At 37.7% G+C, this 16,943-nt stretch overlaps 1 protein-coding gene across 1 annotated transcript; it reads right to left on the minus strand.

Annotated features, from left to right (window-relative positions):
- Positions 1–810: 810 nt before the first annotated feature.
- LOC106066785 (leukocyte elastase inhibitor-like) lies at positions 811–15,273 on the minus strand. The gene is made up of 8 exons (XM_056007210.1): positions 15,059–15,273; positions 12,861–13,037; positions 10,433–10,562; positions 7,776–7,992; positions 4,356–4,486; positions 3,995–4,139; positions 2,441–2,626; positions 811–1,075 (listed from the first exon to the last, which is right to left on the minus strand). The coding sequence occupies exons 2-8, from the start codon at positions 13,019–13,021 to the stop codon at positions 864–866; spliced, it is 1,182 nt and encodes a 393-aa protein (XP_055863185.1). The 5' UTR covers positions 13,022–13,037; positions 15,059–15,273; the 3' UTR covers positions 811–863.
- Positions 15,274–16,943: the final 1,670 nt, after the last annotated feature.

Raw genomic sequence — 16,943 nt, forward strand, 5'->3', positions numbered from 1 at the left:
CTTATTGAGAGAAGTGGCTGTATATGTGAAGTTATTCCCATTATTACGTTTAGCACACGTTATTTTATCAACTTCACATCCAAGAATCAAGTTGAAATTTAGCGCAATTAAATTGTAAAAAATGTTAATCAACCAGTGGTGATTAATTAATTTTGTGTAATATAGCAAGAAGGGAGCTAAACCCTGCCATCTTGAGATATGTGACAGTATTTAACGGTTCTTCACATTAGATAAGTGTTGTTGTTGTTGTTTTTTTTTACAATACCTCTATTGAAGTCATGGAAACTGGATCCAGGAACCTGGATTTTTAGAAGTAGATCTAGACTAGATCTTAAGAGTTTTCCGTGTAATAAACGCAGCAATAATTAATGTGTATCTTGTACAATGCCCGCTGGCCTAATTGGTCGAGTGTTTCAATCACTAAACTGACGGTGTTAACATCTCGAGTTCGATACCTCAATTAAAATTAATTTTATAGGATATCATATTTTATTATAAGTTGGATAATGGAAGCATTGTCTTTTTTTTTTAAATCTATTTTTTATGTTTTTCTTGATAAGTTTTCTATTGCTTGTTATATAATTTTGTTTACTTCTTAAGGTTTCTTTTTTTCGTATTCATTGTCAAGAAACTCATTTTGTGATCGAATTTCAAAGCCATAATAGACAGTCGTATTTTTAAAGGTGGACCATATTATGAAACAATAGGAATGAAGAGATAAATAGATAGCAATAATTGTTTACTTAATGAGATTTGGATCAGAAATAGAAACAAAAGAACTTAGACTAAATAAAACAACAAACACATCAATTGTTATAAAGTTATAAATTTTGCATAAAAAAAACAAAAGAACAAAATGTGCATTAGCCAGAGAATTTCCCTTGGAAGAGAATCTGTCCTGTTTGATTATCTCTCAGGAAGTACACAAAAGGATGGTCAGCGATGAACGCTTGTGTGGGGGGTAGTTGAACAGACGTCAGGGATACTCCAATGACAGTTGCAGCAGCGGCCACAGTTCCAGTTTCTTTGACCTCGATCACAGCCTTGTGCAGAACTTGACTGATGAAGACTTGAGCTGACGGCAGAGGTAGAGAGTGAGCAGATATTTTAAAGCTTATACAGGGGTCTGAATTGTATTAACCCTTAAAGTGCTGAGCTGTTTTACAGTGATTGCATACAAAATGGAATTACAATTCTGATGTTAAGGGGCTAAACTACCACACGCGTTTTAAGGGTTAAAGAAAGAATCTCTTACTTCTGAAGATTGATGCTAATATGAAATTATTCCAATGACATGCGCTTCAGATAGCCTCTGGCTCAAAGTGTGGATCATAATTCGTGTCTGACGGATATATTATCACTAACAGGAGAAAGGACCAAAGACACCATCGACTTGCAAAGGGACAAAGAGGACTAACTGGCGAGTAAACCACTAAGCTTCAAGCAGGGAAGGTGTGTGTGTGTGGGGGGGGGGGGGGTTCGTTAGCTCTACTAAAGTAAAAAAAAAAAGTAAGGTTTCTTTTTCAGACCTTGGCCAGATAATGTAAAGGTCATCTGTTTCTGTGGCCCACGGTTAACGAGGGTGACAGGTGGCGAGCACAACGACCAACCGCCTTTACTTTTCCCCAAACTAATGTCAGGTACCCATTAGAGCTGGGTGAGCTGAGAGGCGCCCAAAGATCCTGAGATTAAAAATACCAGGATTCGAACCAGGGATATCCCGGTCCGGAAGCCAAGCGCCTTGCCAATCACCCACCGTGCCTTCTGACATAAGTTGGAGAAAGCAAAAAAGTGTTGGTCGTTGTGCTGGCCACCCTCGTTAATGTCAGCTGTGCAAATTTTTATCGAAGTGGCAAACATGACAATAAAACTTTTAATTAAATCCGCCCTAAAGGTAATCTAAAACACCACCCCTTTTTCCCATCCACCACCAACCTGATACACACGCGCACACGATTCGTTTTTTAAAAGAGAAAGAGGAACCTTCAATTGTTTGCTCTGTCTAACTCAGTGATTCCCAAAGTGGTCTATATAGACCCCCAGGGATCTACGAAGAGTTCCAAGGGGTCTACGAGACAAAAAAGTTTGGGAACCACTAGTCTAATACATGTTTCAACTGTTTCGTTACACACCTTTAGCCTAACAGGTTCATTTGGTCACGGTAGACCTTACGTTAATAAGTAGTGTTAAAAGTAGAGGCTTTAAATAAACTCTTCAGTTAACCAAGTCAGAGGGAATCAATGGTCCCCCTAGTTGAAACTATTTAACGTGTAATTCATTACATATCAATACACGCCATTACACATTATTACATGGTATTAGCAAAATACTAAGCAATTACCATTAATTTAGACTAACTTTTAACAGCGGACAACTAATGTATAAAGCATATAATTGATACTGCTCAATTAAAAAATTTGTAATGATACATTTTAATTACCTGATGTTATTCCACTAAAGTTGGCAGCATTTGAAATAAAAGCTTTTCTAATCCCCATGTCTTTCAAGGGAGTATTTAAAGACAGCGTGGTCTCTGTCTTGAATTTAGGGATGGAGAGTTGAACTCGCACGCTGCTAAGTCCAGTAAATAGTTGCTTGACTTTTTCTGGTTGGACTAAAAGTTGTTCTGAAACAAAAAATATACACCAAAGTCATGAGCATTCCATTCTCTCACTCATGTCTTGTCTCTCTCTCTCTCTCTTCTCTTTCTCTCTCTCTCTCTCTCTCCTTCTCTCTCTTCTTAGCTCTCTCTCTCTCTCTCTTTCTAGCTCTCTCTCTCATCAGCTTGCTAAATCTTCATGGGTTTAAAAACGTGGGCACCCTGATCTCGAAAACGGCTCGTACGGTTTTGCCAGAAATTTGACAGTTTATGGGTATCTTAAATACTAGCTAGCTAATTGGTCACACGAAATATATTCTTCTAAAATGTATTTTGTCTGGAGGTCTAGACAATCTCTATCTTGAGCACAAAATACGTCTTCGGGTATTCCCGCTTGTATTTAAAGAATTTAAATAAATAATAAGATGTTCAGGAACATTATGCAAACATTCTTATACCGAAATCAGTCTAGAAATGTTCCTGTTTATATTTCTAAGAAGTCTGGATCTAGTATACTAGACCGAACAAATGTTATATCTTTAAATTGATCCATTATTCTTGTCTAAACGGCTGTCTATAAATTTTACCACGTCTAGATCTGTATCACCAAAGTAGAAAACTTAAATAGACCGCCGACGGGCAACGGCTTTGTCTGCACGAGAATCGGAAAAATATGCAGGTCGTAACTGGGTTTGCGTAGTCATGTGAAACACTACGGTCATCATTTATCTTCGGAATTGAAGACATTGTCATTGTTAATATGAGAATCGTTGACATTCTTAGTAGTTTTATACATGATTTTTTTTCTCCAGAGATGTGGAGTTGTTTACACAAACATAAAGTCATTAGCTTTATTAAGAAAATGTATTGTCTTTTAAAAAATAAAAACAAATTTTTAATGTTACTACTTTATATATTAATAAATGCGATTCAAAGATACACCAATAAAGGCTTATAGTTTTCTAGTTATACTTTGTGATTTTGGATTAGAAGAATGTTAAAAAGGACTTTAAATAAATAAAGGATCAATCTGAATTACAAATTTATCATTTTACGTATTACTTTTTTAAAAACTACATTCTGTTTAATATTTGTTTTTTTTCTCTCGGTATAATTTTATGACAGTACTTCTGTACACCTGTACTACAAATCACTTTACAGAGGCGGCCTCACCAGTGCGAGTGTTAAATCAGGGTCACGAATTTCTTTACGATGGGATGACGGTCACTGACGTAGAAAAATAAATGTCCATTGTCGCGAGGCGCGGGGACCCACTCGCCACCAAAATACACTTAATACAAGTGTTGTTGTTGTTTTTTTATGCGTATAAGAATTTTTTTTTTAAATCTGTATATCTCATCTCATATCTCATCAAAACTTTGTATAAAAACTTACCTAGGTCAGTGATGCCATCTACTGCGCGCGGCAGGGCAATGTACATGCTAAATCTACCTCCTTTAAAGGGAAGCTCAGCGACATCCACCTTGTTGACAGCATCTCTTTTGATATTGACATATCTATCAGCATTCATCATCTGGACCTAGAGAAAAACAAAATACATAGTGTTCTTTCTTACACTTTTTTTACAATATAAAATTTATTTTCATTTCTATATAGTTTAGTTTGAAAAAAAAAGATTTTTGTAGCCCCTAATATTATTTTCTCTTATGAGGTAGCCTCTTATAAGATAAGTTGAGCTACATCACATATAATCCTCTTACTTCTATGGAAAACAACTGTAGCCATTGCTACTCACCTGTTTTACTGCGCCTCGAAGTTGTTTGAAATCTTGACTTACTGTTCGGTGTGCCTCAAAAGGAGCCCGCCATGTTCCGTTGAAAAATATTGTGTTTACCAAAAGCATAACAGTATTACTATCAATGGTGCCTGTAAATATCAAATATTCAAATCTATTTAGACCTTTCTTGAAACACAATTTTAAAAGACGGCATTCGACAATCTGAAATATATATTTATTGACTTACATACACGGAATAGTTATAGATTCACATAACCAATTGAAAAAAAAAACTATTACTATACATGAACAGAAGAAGTATTAACTTCGTGATTGAGGATCTTTCACTAGAGGGTTTATTATATGACTAGTAGTAATGACTAAAATATTATTGTTTCTTGGAATGACATCATGGCTATATGTAACAGAAATGTTCGTCTACCGGTAATAGGGAGCAAAGAACAATTTCATATTAGGATATTTACACTTTCCATGAATCTTTTATTTCTTATATAGAATTGTCATTAAAATAACTTGAAATTAAAGATTTTACTTTTTGAGCCCTTTTTAAAAAACAACAAATTTTTGGCCCCCTTTGTAATAACTTTTTTTGCGCCCTTTATAAAAACGAGCGTTAGCAGAGCAAAAATATCAAGCAGATAGAATGGTGCTAAAGGCAAAACTAAAAAGCTATTTTTTTTTTTAATTTGCAAATGGACCTCATTCTCCATTTGTAAACAAACAGCATTTAGCCACGTGGTGCTCTATCTCTTCTATATAATTTACGATCTCATGTTTAATTCATGATGGTTGTCACGTGACAGTTTTTTTTTTTCGTTGTTTTATCAATAAGATCACGTGACTAAATGTTGTTTGTTTACGATTGGTGAATGAGGTCCATTGTGTTAATATTTGTTATGAGGTCGTGCTCATTTTTTATAAGAACTGGAATAACTGTTAAACCTAGTAGCTGTTACTTTTGGTCCTAGATCCTATTTCATTTATTAAGCAATAATTAAATACAGCGCTACTAGAAAAGGGGCAAAAAGCTTTTCAAGTGGACACCGGGGGAGGGGGTGGGAGCTATATAAGTGGCGCTTACAGATTGAGCAAGCCAAGAATAAGGCATGAAAATACTTTTTTTTTTTTTAAATTGATGCATTTTAAAAATTTCAATATGAAACGGCCCATGAACGCATGGCGTCTGGATTTGGAAGCAGACACCAAGCAGATGGGCAAGACGTGGGGACAGTTTGGAAAGTCTCGACTAGAACGGGAGGAAGCTGGAGGAAGCCCCTGACGGGACAATGGCCAGAGATGAAACGAAATGGTTGAATTAATTAATTAGTTGTTTTTTTTTTAATTGGTTCATGTTTTGATCTTAGACTTTGTACTAGACAGACGAACATAATGAGGTGACGCTTTGTACAGGAATATGAAAACAAGGTGAATATTGAAATTTTAATTGAACTCAAAAGATCAACTTAACAATTACAAGGGTGTTATATTGAAAGGTCACTGTTGGCAACTAAACAATAACATCTACCTTGTGTTACTTTGTGTTACCTTGTGTTACTTTGTGTTACTTTGTGTTACCTTGTGTTACCTTGAGTTATTTTGTGTTACCCTGTATTACCTCTTGTTATCTTGTGTTACCTTGATGTTTCCTTGTGTAACCTTGTGTTACCTTGTGTTACCCTGTGTTACTTTGTGTTACCAGGTGTTACTTTGTGTTACATTGTGTTACTTTGTGTTACCCTGTGTTACTTTGTGTTACCTTGTGTTACTTTGTGTTACCCTGTGTTACTTTGTGTTACCTTGTGTTACTTTGTGTTACCTTGTGTTACCTTGTGTTACCCTGTGTTACCTTGTGTTACTTTGTGTTACCCTGTGTTACCTGTGCTACCTTGTGTTACATTGTGTGACCCTGTGTTACCCTGTGTTATCTTGTGTTACTTTGTGTTACCCTGTGTTACTTTGTGTTACCTTGTGTTACTTTGTGTTACCATGTGTTACTTTGTGTTACCTTGTGTTACTTTGTGTTACCTTGTGTTACATTGTGTTACCTTGTGTTACCCTGTGTTACCTTGTGTTACTTTGTGTTACCCTGTGTTACCTGTGCTACCTTGTGTTACATTGTGTGACCCTGTGTTACCCTGTGTTATCTTGTGTTACTTTGTGTTACCCTGTGTTACCTTGTGTTACCCTGTGTTACCTGTGTTACCCTGTATTACCTTGTGTTACTTTATGTTACCTTGGGTTACCTTGTGTTACTTTGTGTTACCTTGTGTTACATTGTGTTACCCTGTGTTACCTGTGTTACCTTGTGTTACTTTGTGTTACCCTGTGTTACCTTGTGTTACTTTATGTTACCTTGTGTTACCCTGTGTTACCTTGTGTTACCTTGTGTTACTTTGTGTTACCTTGTGTTACTTTGTGTTACCTTGTGTTACTTTGTGTTACCTTGTGTAACATTGTGTAACATTGTGTTACTAGCCAACGAAGTTAGACATTTAGCTTGACATTTTTTGAACAGTGAAAAAAAAAATGATCGTCTCTTCATAGTTAACGTTTGGCTATAGGGACGGACTGGTGGGGGGGGGATATATTAATTAAATGCGACGTGCTGCAAGAGAGGGGTGGAGCGGGGGAGTCTGACGATGTGTTTCGTAGGACAATAAAATAACAGGCTACAGTGGTTCCTTGACTTTCGGGGGTGCGACTTTCGCAGACCTGTTCTACCACTTTTTAATTTTTAAAGATATTAATGGAATCAATATTCCGCGTTTTTTTTTAATACACCACTGGTTTTTCCAGCGGCGGCGCGATGTAGGCCTATATGTACAGTAGTTGGAAATAAAAAAAACAACATCCAAATACGACATCGAAGCGTCGAAGAAAAAAAAAATATCGATCTTTTCCCAATCATTTCTATCGATACAATGATGAAAAATGTGATTCGGGAAAATGTAAATTAACAAGTAAATCTTTTTGTAAAATTCGATTTTGTTGTTATGTTACTTTATCGGGATGGAGGGGGTATTGAGTATTATTACCATTAGTTACAAAAAGGAGGTGGTAAAATTATTTTTTTAAATTATGTAATACGGACGTACTCTGTATATGCAATACATCAAAATAGCGAAGCGTTGTTTGTGCTTTTTCATATGGAGCAATCTCCAAGAGAAAGCAATTATTTTAGAAAAACCTTCAATTGTTTGCTCTGTCTAACTCAGTGATTCCCAAAGTGGTCTATATAGACCCCCAAGGGGTCTAAGAAGAGTTCCAAGGGGTCTACGAGACAAAAAAGTTTGGAAAACACTGGTCTAACTCGTGTTTCAACTGTTTCGTTTCACACCTTGAGCCTAGCAGGTTCATTTGATCACGGTGGACCTTACGTTAATAAGTTTAAATACAGTGCATTGTGAAAATATTTACCTGGCGGAAGAATATTTTGAATAATATTTTTAGTCTTGTTTGCCACGAAATCGTTGATTGGTTTCTCAGGACCTCCATCGGCGGATAAATCAATGTTAGCAGTTTGGGCAGAATAAAACTCGGATGTATCTTGGGTAAACTTTGGAACAATCTGGAAGTTAGGTTTAACAAAGATGGCGTTGGCGGTATTGAGCTCCACATCTGTTACGGAGTTTATCTGTAAATTAAAAAAAAGACACCAACTATTATTGATAATATTAATGATCTGTCCGGAGGCGCGTTGGCTGAGTCGTAAAACGCTTCACATCCGAACCGGGGGCTCCCTGGTTTGAATTCTGGTGAAGATTGGGATGTTTAATTTCGGGATCCTTTGGGGCGCTTCAGAGTCCACCCAGGTATATTGGGTAGCTGACATTAGTTTTGGAAAAAGTAAAGGTGGTTGGTTGTTGTGCTGGCTACATGACACCCCGTGGAACTTTATATCATCTGCCCTATAAATCGTAAGGTCTAAAAGGGAATTTTTTTTATAATCAGATCTAATTATTCATTGATAAGAAAATTCTGTAATAATATTTGACATAGAAGTTTTGAAAATCCCACAGAGGTCACAGGCGTGTAGTTTTCACTGTGTCTCCGTGGTCCTGGATTCCTCTTCTTCTTCTTCTAGCCAGCTTTATTGCTGCTGAGCTGTGAGCTCTTTTGCAGACTGTGCCAAGGAAAAAAAGTGTGCTGTTTTCTTCAGTTGTTCAGCACTGCCGCACAGCGTGTTGGTTATGTTGGGCTGTAGAGGAAGTAGGGTCTGCCTAAGGTGGATTAGGGAGGGGCATTCAAAGAGGATATGGTTTACGGTTTCAAAGGGGTGGGTGCAGTGTCTGCAAAGGGGGAGTTGTGTGGAGTTTATTTTGTTCAGGTGGTAATTTAATAGTGGTGTGTGTCCTGTTCTTAGTTGGAAAATTGTAGATTGTTCTTTGCGGGGGAGGAGCTTAATACTGTCCAGTTTGTTAGGCGTAGTCATTTCTTTGTACATGGCTCTGCCTGTGTCCTGGATTCAAACCCAGTCTGCCGCCATCCTCCGCCGTCCTGCGGGAGATTGGGGCTAGGATGTAATATTCTTCAGTTATGAAGGAAACATGTCAAGCACAATTTCTTCAACGAAAAGGAAAAAAAAAAAGAAAAGTACAAAGTAAAAGAGATACTATTCTGATATCTGATGAAGGTGTGGTAGCAATTGACCTGGGAGACATATTCGAGTTCCTGAATGTACTCAGGAGCATACGTTATTTTTTTTTTTTGTTTTTTTTTCACTAGACGGTGAACGGCTGCAGACCTGACCAAACGTTTGTGTGGGGAAAAAATGTAAGCGGGCTCAAATGAAGATCACTTTATCTCCTGGCCGACGGTATTACCCTTCACCTATCCCTTAGTCTGTTGGACCGTTGGGACACCACGTAGGATTTGGCAATAATCATTCTCCATTCCTCTCTGTCTTTTGCCTTGGATAGAACCTCTTTCAATGGTAGACCCCGTCCATTCTTTTATGTTGTCTTCCCATCGCTTTCTCTGACGACATATGACCCAGATAATTCTATTTTCGGTGACCTGGATGGTCAAGCCAGATGATAGGTTGGTACCTGAGTCGCTCCAAGGTGGCATGTCCAGGTCTAAAGGTCCGTGGTTTGAGTCCTCGAAGAAACTTATTTATGCTTCGCTATACTATCTGTAACTTGATCTCTTAATAAAATCACTTTAGTTTACTTTACTTATTACTATAAAATATACTACTCTAGAAATTCTAGCGTGTTGAATGCCATGATTATTTGTCATCTTTCTGCCACCTTAACGCAAATGAAAACAATTGAGCACATTTAGTGAAGGAAATTTCCCCTTTCAGACCTTGCGATCTATAGGACAGATGATATTAATGTCATCTGTTTCTATGTCCAAGGGTTATCGAGGGTGTCATGTGGCCAGCACAACGACCAACCGCCTTTACTTTTCCCCCAACTAGTATCAGGTACCCATTAGAGCTGGGTGAACTTAGAGGCGCCCTAAAAATCCCGAAATTTAAAATTCCAGTCTTCACCGAGATTCGAACCCAGGACAGATGAGTCTAGATTCGGAAGCCAAGTGCACCACACATGATCTGTCGACTTTCTATCCCCATTCATCTCTGTCTTTTTGCCTTGAATAGAATCTCTTTTAAAGACAAGCCCTTTCATTCTTTGATGTTGTCGTTTTATCGCCTTTTCTACTATTTTTTTCTGGTACTGTTCCTTGAAGGAAGCTCTTTACGAGCCATGAGGATCTTTTGTTATAGTTTGCGTTTTTGACAGTGGTCTTCAGGACATCGTGTGTCCGTATTGACATTGTGATCCTGTTTCGAATCAACTCACCGTGCTAAGTACAGAATGCAAACTTGAAACCGACTCATGTATAACAGAATCGTGATATTGTCTACACGACCTTTCAGACATGTCGGACTTTTTTAGACTTTGTAATATAAGACCATTTTTTTTTATTCTTTTTAACGTTGGCTGATCACGTGACATTTGTGCCGCTGATTCGATGTGTGTTAAACTTGCAGCGGTCGAGGACAATAGTTTAAAACGTGTGTGAAATAAAGTACAAACATGTACACATGCACCAACATTGCTCACCTGTTGAATCAGCTCTTTATAAATTGCGTGCACGGAGTTACCAAGGGAAGTAATGCTGAGAGTGTTCTTCATTTCAGTTGCAGTGTCTCCCCTTGCTCCTAGTGACGTCATTGTCAGGGCCGAATGGATGCTGATAAAGAGTAAAACAAAAAAAAATATATTTTACCTTATAGTCATAGTGAATAGAATATAAATGTGAACATGAGTGCTGAAGGAATGAATGATACATAATACTTTACAAATTATTTACATATTGCAAAATCCCTTTGATCAAAAAGAAATGAATGATACGTAATAACTTTAAAAATTATTTACATATTGCAAAATCCCTTCGATCAAAAAGAAATGAATGATACGTAATAACTTTACAAATTATTTACATATTGCAAAATCCCTTCGATCAAAAAGAAATGAATGATACGTAATAACTTTACAAATTATTTACATATTGCAAAATCCCTTCGATCAAAAAGAAATGAATGATACGTAATACTTTACAAATTATTTACATATTGCAAAATCCCTTCGATCAAACAGAAATGAATGATACATAATACTTTACAAATTATTTACATATTGCAAAATCCCTTCGATCAAAAAGAAATGAATGATACATAATACTTTACAAATTATTTACATATTGCAAAATCCCTTCGATCAAAAAGAAATGAATGATACATAATATTTTACAAATTATTTACATATTGCAAAATCCCTTCGATCAGAAAGATGATTTTTTTTTTGGATCGCAAGGTCGGAAAGGGGAACTTTGAGTTCATGGACTTTGAGCTCAAGGACGGGTTAAAGATCATGTGTGGTTGGATGGCTGCCTGGTCGTGCGGTTTGCGCGCTGGACTGTCGTTCAGATTTATCGATGGTCGAGGGTTCAAACCCTGCCCGCTCCCATCCTCCGTCGTCCTGCGGGAGGTTTGGACTAGGAAGTAAACTATCTTCAACTCTGAAGGAACATCCGAAACATGTCAAAACACTTTACACAAAAAAACAAGTAAGTGAAGGCCTTGGGTTGTTTTTGGGTGGCTTCTACCCAGGACTATTGGTTGCGGCGTTACGTCTGTACGTTAACCTTTGACCTGACAACGAGCTACTGGTCTCCATTACGTCTGTAATGAAAATACGTTTTATCAATGCCAGGAAAATGACACATCCGAGGATATGCACATTGTAGTATAATTTTATTTCCTTTTTGTTTAATATCAATCTTACATGTTTTTTTGTCAGCTTGTGGCGGCCATCATTTGATGATGAACGCTTTGGCGGTTTCTATGTGTATGCACTGCTGTAGATCCGGCCTGAACTCCATGTTGAATGTCATAGCATCCTTCCGAATGAGAATATTGAAAGGGAAAACTTTCTTTTAGTTTGCAAACTTTGGCCCCAAAAAATATTTTATTTTGGAAGTTGTGAACGGGATGTTTATATTGTAAGTACCGGAAAGAAGATCAAAATTAATGATTTTTTTTTGGTACAAGGTTTTCTGCATGCCTCCTTCGCGTACCTCGAGAAAGGTAAATCTGTGACCTATTAGCTTGTCCCGTGACGCAGGTCGGTGTTTTCTGTCACTTTAAAACGTTACCATTGGTTGAAAATGTTGGCTTGTAACAAAACTTTTTTTTTTTTTCTTAAACCATCTCACGTCTGCTGATCCCGCTGAGTCACTGGGTTACCTCCTCCTGAAGTCCAGTGTTTCTTATTGTATGACAGCGCAGCAGTTGTGTTTTAAACACTGGCTTTATTTTTACAAAACTTATATCTACTCTGTCTGTCTGTCTGGTCAATAGTACACGAATGTCTCCGACACCCGATCTCGGATCATTCATTCATTTGATATCGAGGCACTCGCGCAGATCTAAATACATTAAGAAAATGTTTTGCACATAGATGTTCCGTACATAATAAATAGCCTTGGAATTTAACCGCTCTATTTGTTTCTTTATAATTAACAATTGTCCATTTTGGGCACACGCGCTTAGAAGAACCCTTGAGCTTCATGTTAAATGTCGCTTAGTCTTACATCATAATATGTATAGAACTTGGAGTTTAAATGTTGGACTTTTAGGGCGCTCCTGAGTCACCCCTGCTCTTATGTGTACCTGACATTAGTAAGGGAAAGTAAAGGCGGTTTGTCGTAGTGCTGGTCACCTGACAATCACGGTAAACGTGGGTGACAGAAACAATTGACCTTTGCCTCATCTAAAGGTCTGAATTGGGGACTTTTATATATGTATATATGATAGATAGATAGATAGATAGATAGATAGATAGATAGATAGATAGATAGATAGATAGATAGATAGAATGATAGATAAATAGATAGACGGACAGAGGGATAGACCGCGTTATATTAAAATATTCTGCATTATAATAAAACTTTCTATTTAAAAAAAACTCTGTCATGAAGTGTATTTACCTGTAGGGTGAGTAGACAATGCTGGGCTTATCTAGAGCAACTTTCTGGTAAAGTCTCTGAGAGAAATCTGACGAGGCTGAAGACAAAGCCAACTGTTGTTGTAGGTCAGCACTGACCAGTTGACCAATGATGGCCACGATGACCGCATAAGTAATCATCATGATGTCTTAGTAGCTACTGAAGTCGAGACAATAAAATATGAAAAAAAAAAAAAAAAAAAAAAAAACAACAACTTGTTAGTGAAACAGACAGAGATAAAGACAAAATTTCTTAACTCGATGCAGTGGCGTCGCTAGGGTGACGGGAGGGTTGGTCTGTATTTGAAAATCCGCCCCTTTCCCCACTTATGGGCCCCCCCCCCCCAAATTAGTGTCCGAAATTTGCCTTTACATTATATATTACGCAATTATCTCTTGTCATAATGTCGAATGTCTAAATGCTGGGGCCCCTAAAGAGGTCAAGCCCCCAGGCCCCCCATATCTTTAGCTACGCCACTGACTTGACGGTGTAAGTGACAAGAGTTAAAGATAGACTCAGGAAAGAGGACGCTGTGGTAGATGTTTAGTTTATGTTTCGTCACTTAATTACAATGTCAATCTACTGCCACTAATAGCTGCGAACTATGCGTGTAAGTACTGTCAGAGTTGTTTAAAACTGAGTTAATCAGAGTAATCTGCTCTTTGTTTACAAATCTTCAATCACTTTGCGCTTTCCAAGCACTACAGCCAGAGAAAAGAAGAGAAAGAGATAGGGTTAAATGTAATGGTTCCCAGAGACCTACATACCCAAAGGAGGACAAAACAGAGGACAAAGCCTTACAAAGGAAGACCAGAATATTAAGATCAATATAATGGCTTATAAACATTAATTGTTGTTTCATAATGTTTGTTTTACAGAAAACTGAATAGCACAAACATGCGGACTAAAACAAACTAAGGAGTTGTCTTTCTTTTGTGTACCACAAAGGTTGTGTACACAGTACAATGCCCATCCTTACATTAAAGCTTTGGAATAAATGAAGAAAATAACGTAGCCGGTCCATTAAGCGTTTTGGAAACAAAAATGAATTTCCCCTTTCAAACCTTGCGATCTATAGGGCAGATGATGTTAAGGTCATCTGTTTCTTCGGCCAACGGTTAACGAGCAGGGTGTTATGTGTCCAGCACAACGACCAACTGCCTTTACGTTCCCCAACTAAGATCAGGTACCCCTTAGAGTTGGAAATCCCGAAATTCAAAATCCCAGTAAACACCGTGATTCAAACCCAGGACTCCAGGTTTGGAAGCCAAGCGCTTAACGACTCAGCCACCTCTCCCCCATTCCAGAGTTAAGCCGGTGTAATATGCAAATGATGGTAGTAACAGTGTTACCTGTCAACAGTGAATCCCCTTACGTTTCGGCTGATTCAGAGTTTAAGTCGTTACTTAACATGCATGACTAGATTGACACATGAAATGCTTAGGACTACCGCAACATTTGTGCTATATAAGCTGCCTTACGGGATGAATGGAATAGTGTAAATACTACATATATCAAAATTAGCAGACACATTAAAGTATAGTAATAAAACTTTTGCCATGTATTCCTGGGCCGTCCCCTCTTCCTCTTTCCTTGGGGGTTTCAGGTTAGGTCTTGCTATGTTATTTTGGATGCAGGCTTGCGAAGGGTGGTGACCTATCCATCTCCAACGTCTCTGAAGGATATCTACTTCAATGTGCTGCTGCTTTGTTCTTTGCCACAGTTCCTCATTCGAGACATTGTCTGGCCGGCGGATCATAAGTATCCTCCTCAGGCAGGTATTGGTGAATACCTGGATTTTTTTCATGTTGTTTTTTCATAGTAGTTTTGGTTTAACAATAGTGTTAAAGGGACGCGATTTGGAAGCAGACGCCAAGCAGATGGGCAAGACGTGGGGACAGTTGGAGAGACTCGCCCAGAACCGAGATGCCTGGAGGAAGCCGGTTGGCAGCCAATGCCCCAGAAGGCACCACAGGCAGAGATGAAATGAATAACACTTTTGATGGTCATTTGGTTTTCAATTATCTACAAATTTATTGTAGATCCACTTATGTGGCAACAAAAATTATATAACATTTATTTCCAAAAGTGTTATGAGCGAATGGTTAAAAAAAACAACATTTATATTATAATACATTTGAAAATTAGATAATATTTTTAAAATGCAATCATAACATTACCTCCCTTTGCTCCTTGTATGTTTTAAGTTGCAAAATGAATGAAAAAAAAATGTGTGTGTACTGCAGATAGATTTCTAAATATCCCAAAGTTTTACAATGCAATAAAAAAAATCACACCAGTTTGTTCGTCCAAGTTACAGACAGTAGTAACGGTAATAGCCTGGTGAAAGGTATACTTTATACATAAGAAGAGAATCCGGAATAGAAACACAGATCGTGTCACGTCCGTGACGTCAGTCGTGTAAACAGGACATCTTCCTGTCAGCAAAACAAGAGCCTAGTAGGACTGTGTTTTTGTGTGACAAGCAATAGGTCAGGCATCTTTTATACTATTATTTTCTTCTTTTCTGCTAAAGTTTTTTTTTTTTTTTAAAAAAGCTTTTATCAACTCACTCTGTCTGTCTGTCTGTCTGGTAAGAAGTTTGTACACGTTATTTCTCCCCCACGCTATTTATGACCTAGTTGAAATATTGCATACTTAATTCTTGTACCTGACAAAACAAGAATGAATTTTTAAGAAATTAATTAACGTTTGGTATTTAATTCATTTTGTTTGGAATCGAACATGGGAAACAAATCGTAATTGACAGATGTGATCGTATACGTTGAATTAGTTCCCTGTAGGAGGCTTGGGCATTGAGTGCAGTGGCGTAGCTAGGCGGGCAAACGAGGGGAAGAATTTGAAAATCCCACCGGGCCCATACTTAAGGGGGGCCATCAAATGAGTGTTTTTGACATTAAATATTCAAAAAGCAGGACCCCCAAAAGAGATCAAGCCCCCCCCCCCCGGTCCTCAAATAATGGCGAATTCCTTGCAACGCCCCTGATTGAATGAACACGTTTTTGTTTTTTTTAAATGGACTTAAAAAGTGATCACGGCGACACAGATACCCCCCTTCTTCAACCCCCCCTCCCCACATCGCTATCCCCAACTGGTCAAGATCAAAGCGCATTGAGAAAGCTAAAAGCATGAAATCGCTTTAATCGTTATTGTATCGTTAGTCTGGATCTGTTACAAATTTAATGACATGACCGTTCCAAACTAATTGATACAATAATTACACTAAATATAAATATTTTAGATTTTTTTTCCTGTTTCCAAGTTCATGTCAACGAAGTCGTATTAACTTGTGATAAAATCAAACTTCAAATTTATAAATCTATTTTTGATAGTAACAGATGGTTAAGTTGGGGTGTCCGGCACGGATCGGCGCATTTTGTTTTGAAATGTGTTGTACTGTATGAATTCACCATCTTGAATTTATGTAGATTGTTCGTTCATGATGCTGATGTAAGTCTGTCATTTTTTATATTCCTTCAGTCTTTCCAGTGAGGTCTTTTATTCAAATTCAGCCAATTTCAACATAGGAAGAAGACAGTGCCAGCCTTTGATAATTGGAGGGTGTAGGCCAGTGATGCCCAAAATACGGCCCGCGGGCCAGATCCGGCCCGTGAAGCAGTTTCATCCGGCCCGCCAAAATGTCGGCACAAAGTGTAGAAAATCCCTACCCCTTCCAAACCAGAAAAAAAAAAGTTGAAAAAATGTATCTTTACCTACATTAGGGACTACATTGGGACCCTCACTTTTTATAGGATGGATTAGTACTATGACTTTAACGTTTGTGTGTTTATGAAATGTGACTCTGAATGTAGAATCAGCCAGGAAAATTGAACGGCTCTTTACTGTTTTGTGGAACATGATAATAAGCCAAAAATAATAAACTGCATTATGAAACCAATATAGGGGCTTTCTTGATTTTAGCCACGAATAAAAGATTGTTAAACCATGGTTAAACTACTCTTAGAGATTTATCAGAATATTTTTAAAAAATAATAATAATAAAATGAGATGGTTGTAAAACTAGCTACAATGTTATTCACATTT

This window comes from Biomphalaria glabrata, chromosome 12 (assembly GCF_947242115.1).
Source record: "Biomphalaria glabrata chromosome 12, xgBioGlab47.1, whole genome shotgun sequence".
Classification (NCBI taxonomy): Eukaryota; Metazoa; Mollusca; class Gastropoda; family Planorbidae; genus Biomphalaria; species Biomphalaria glabrata.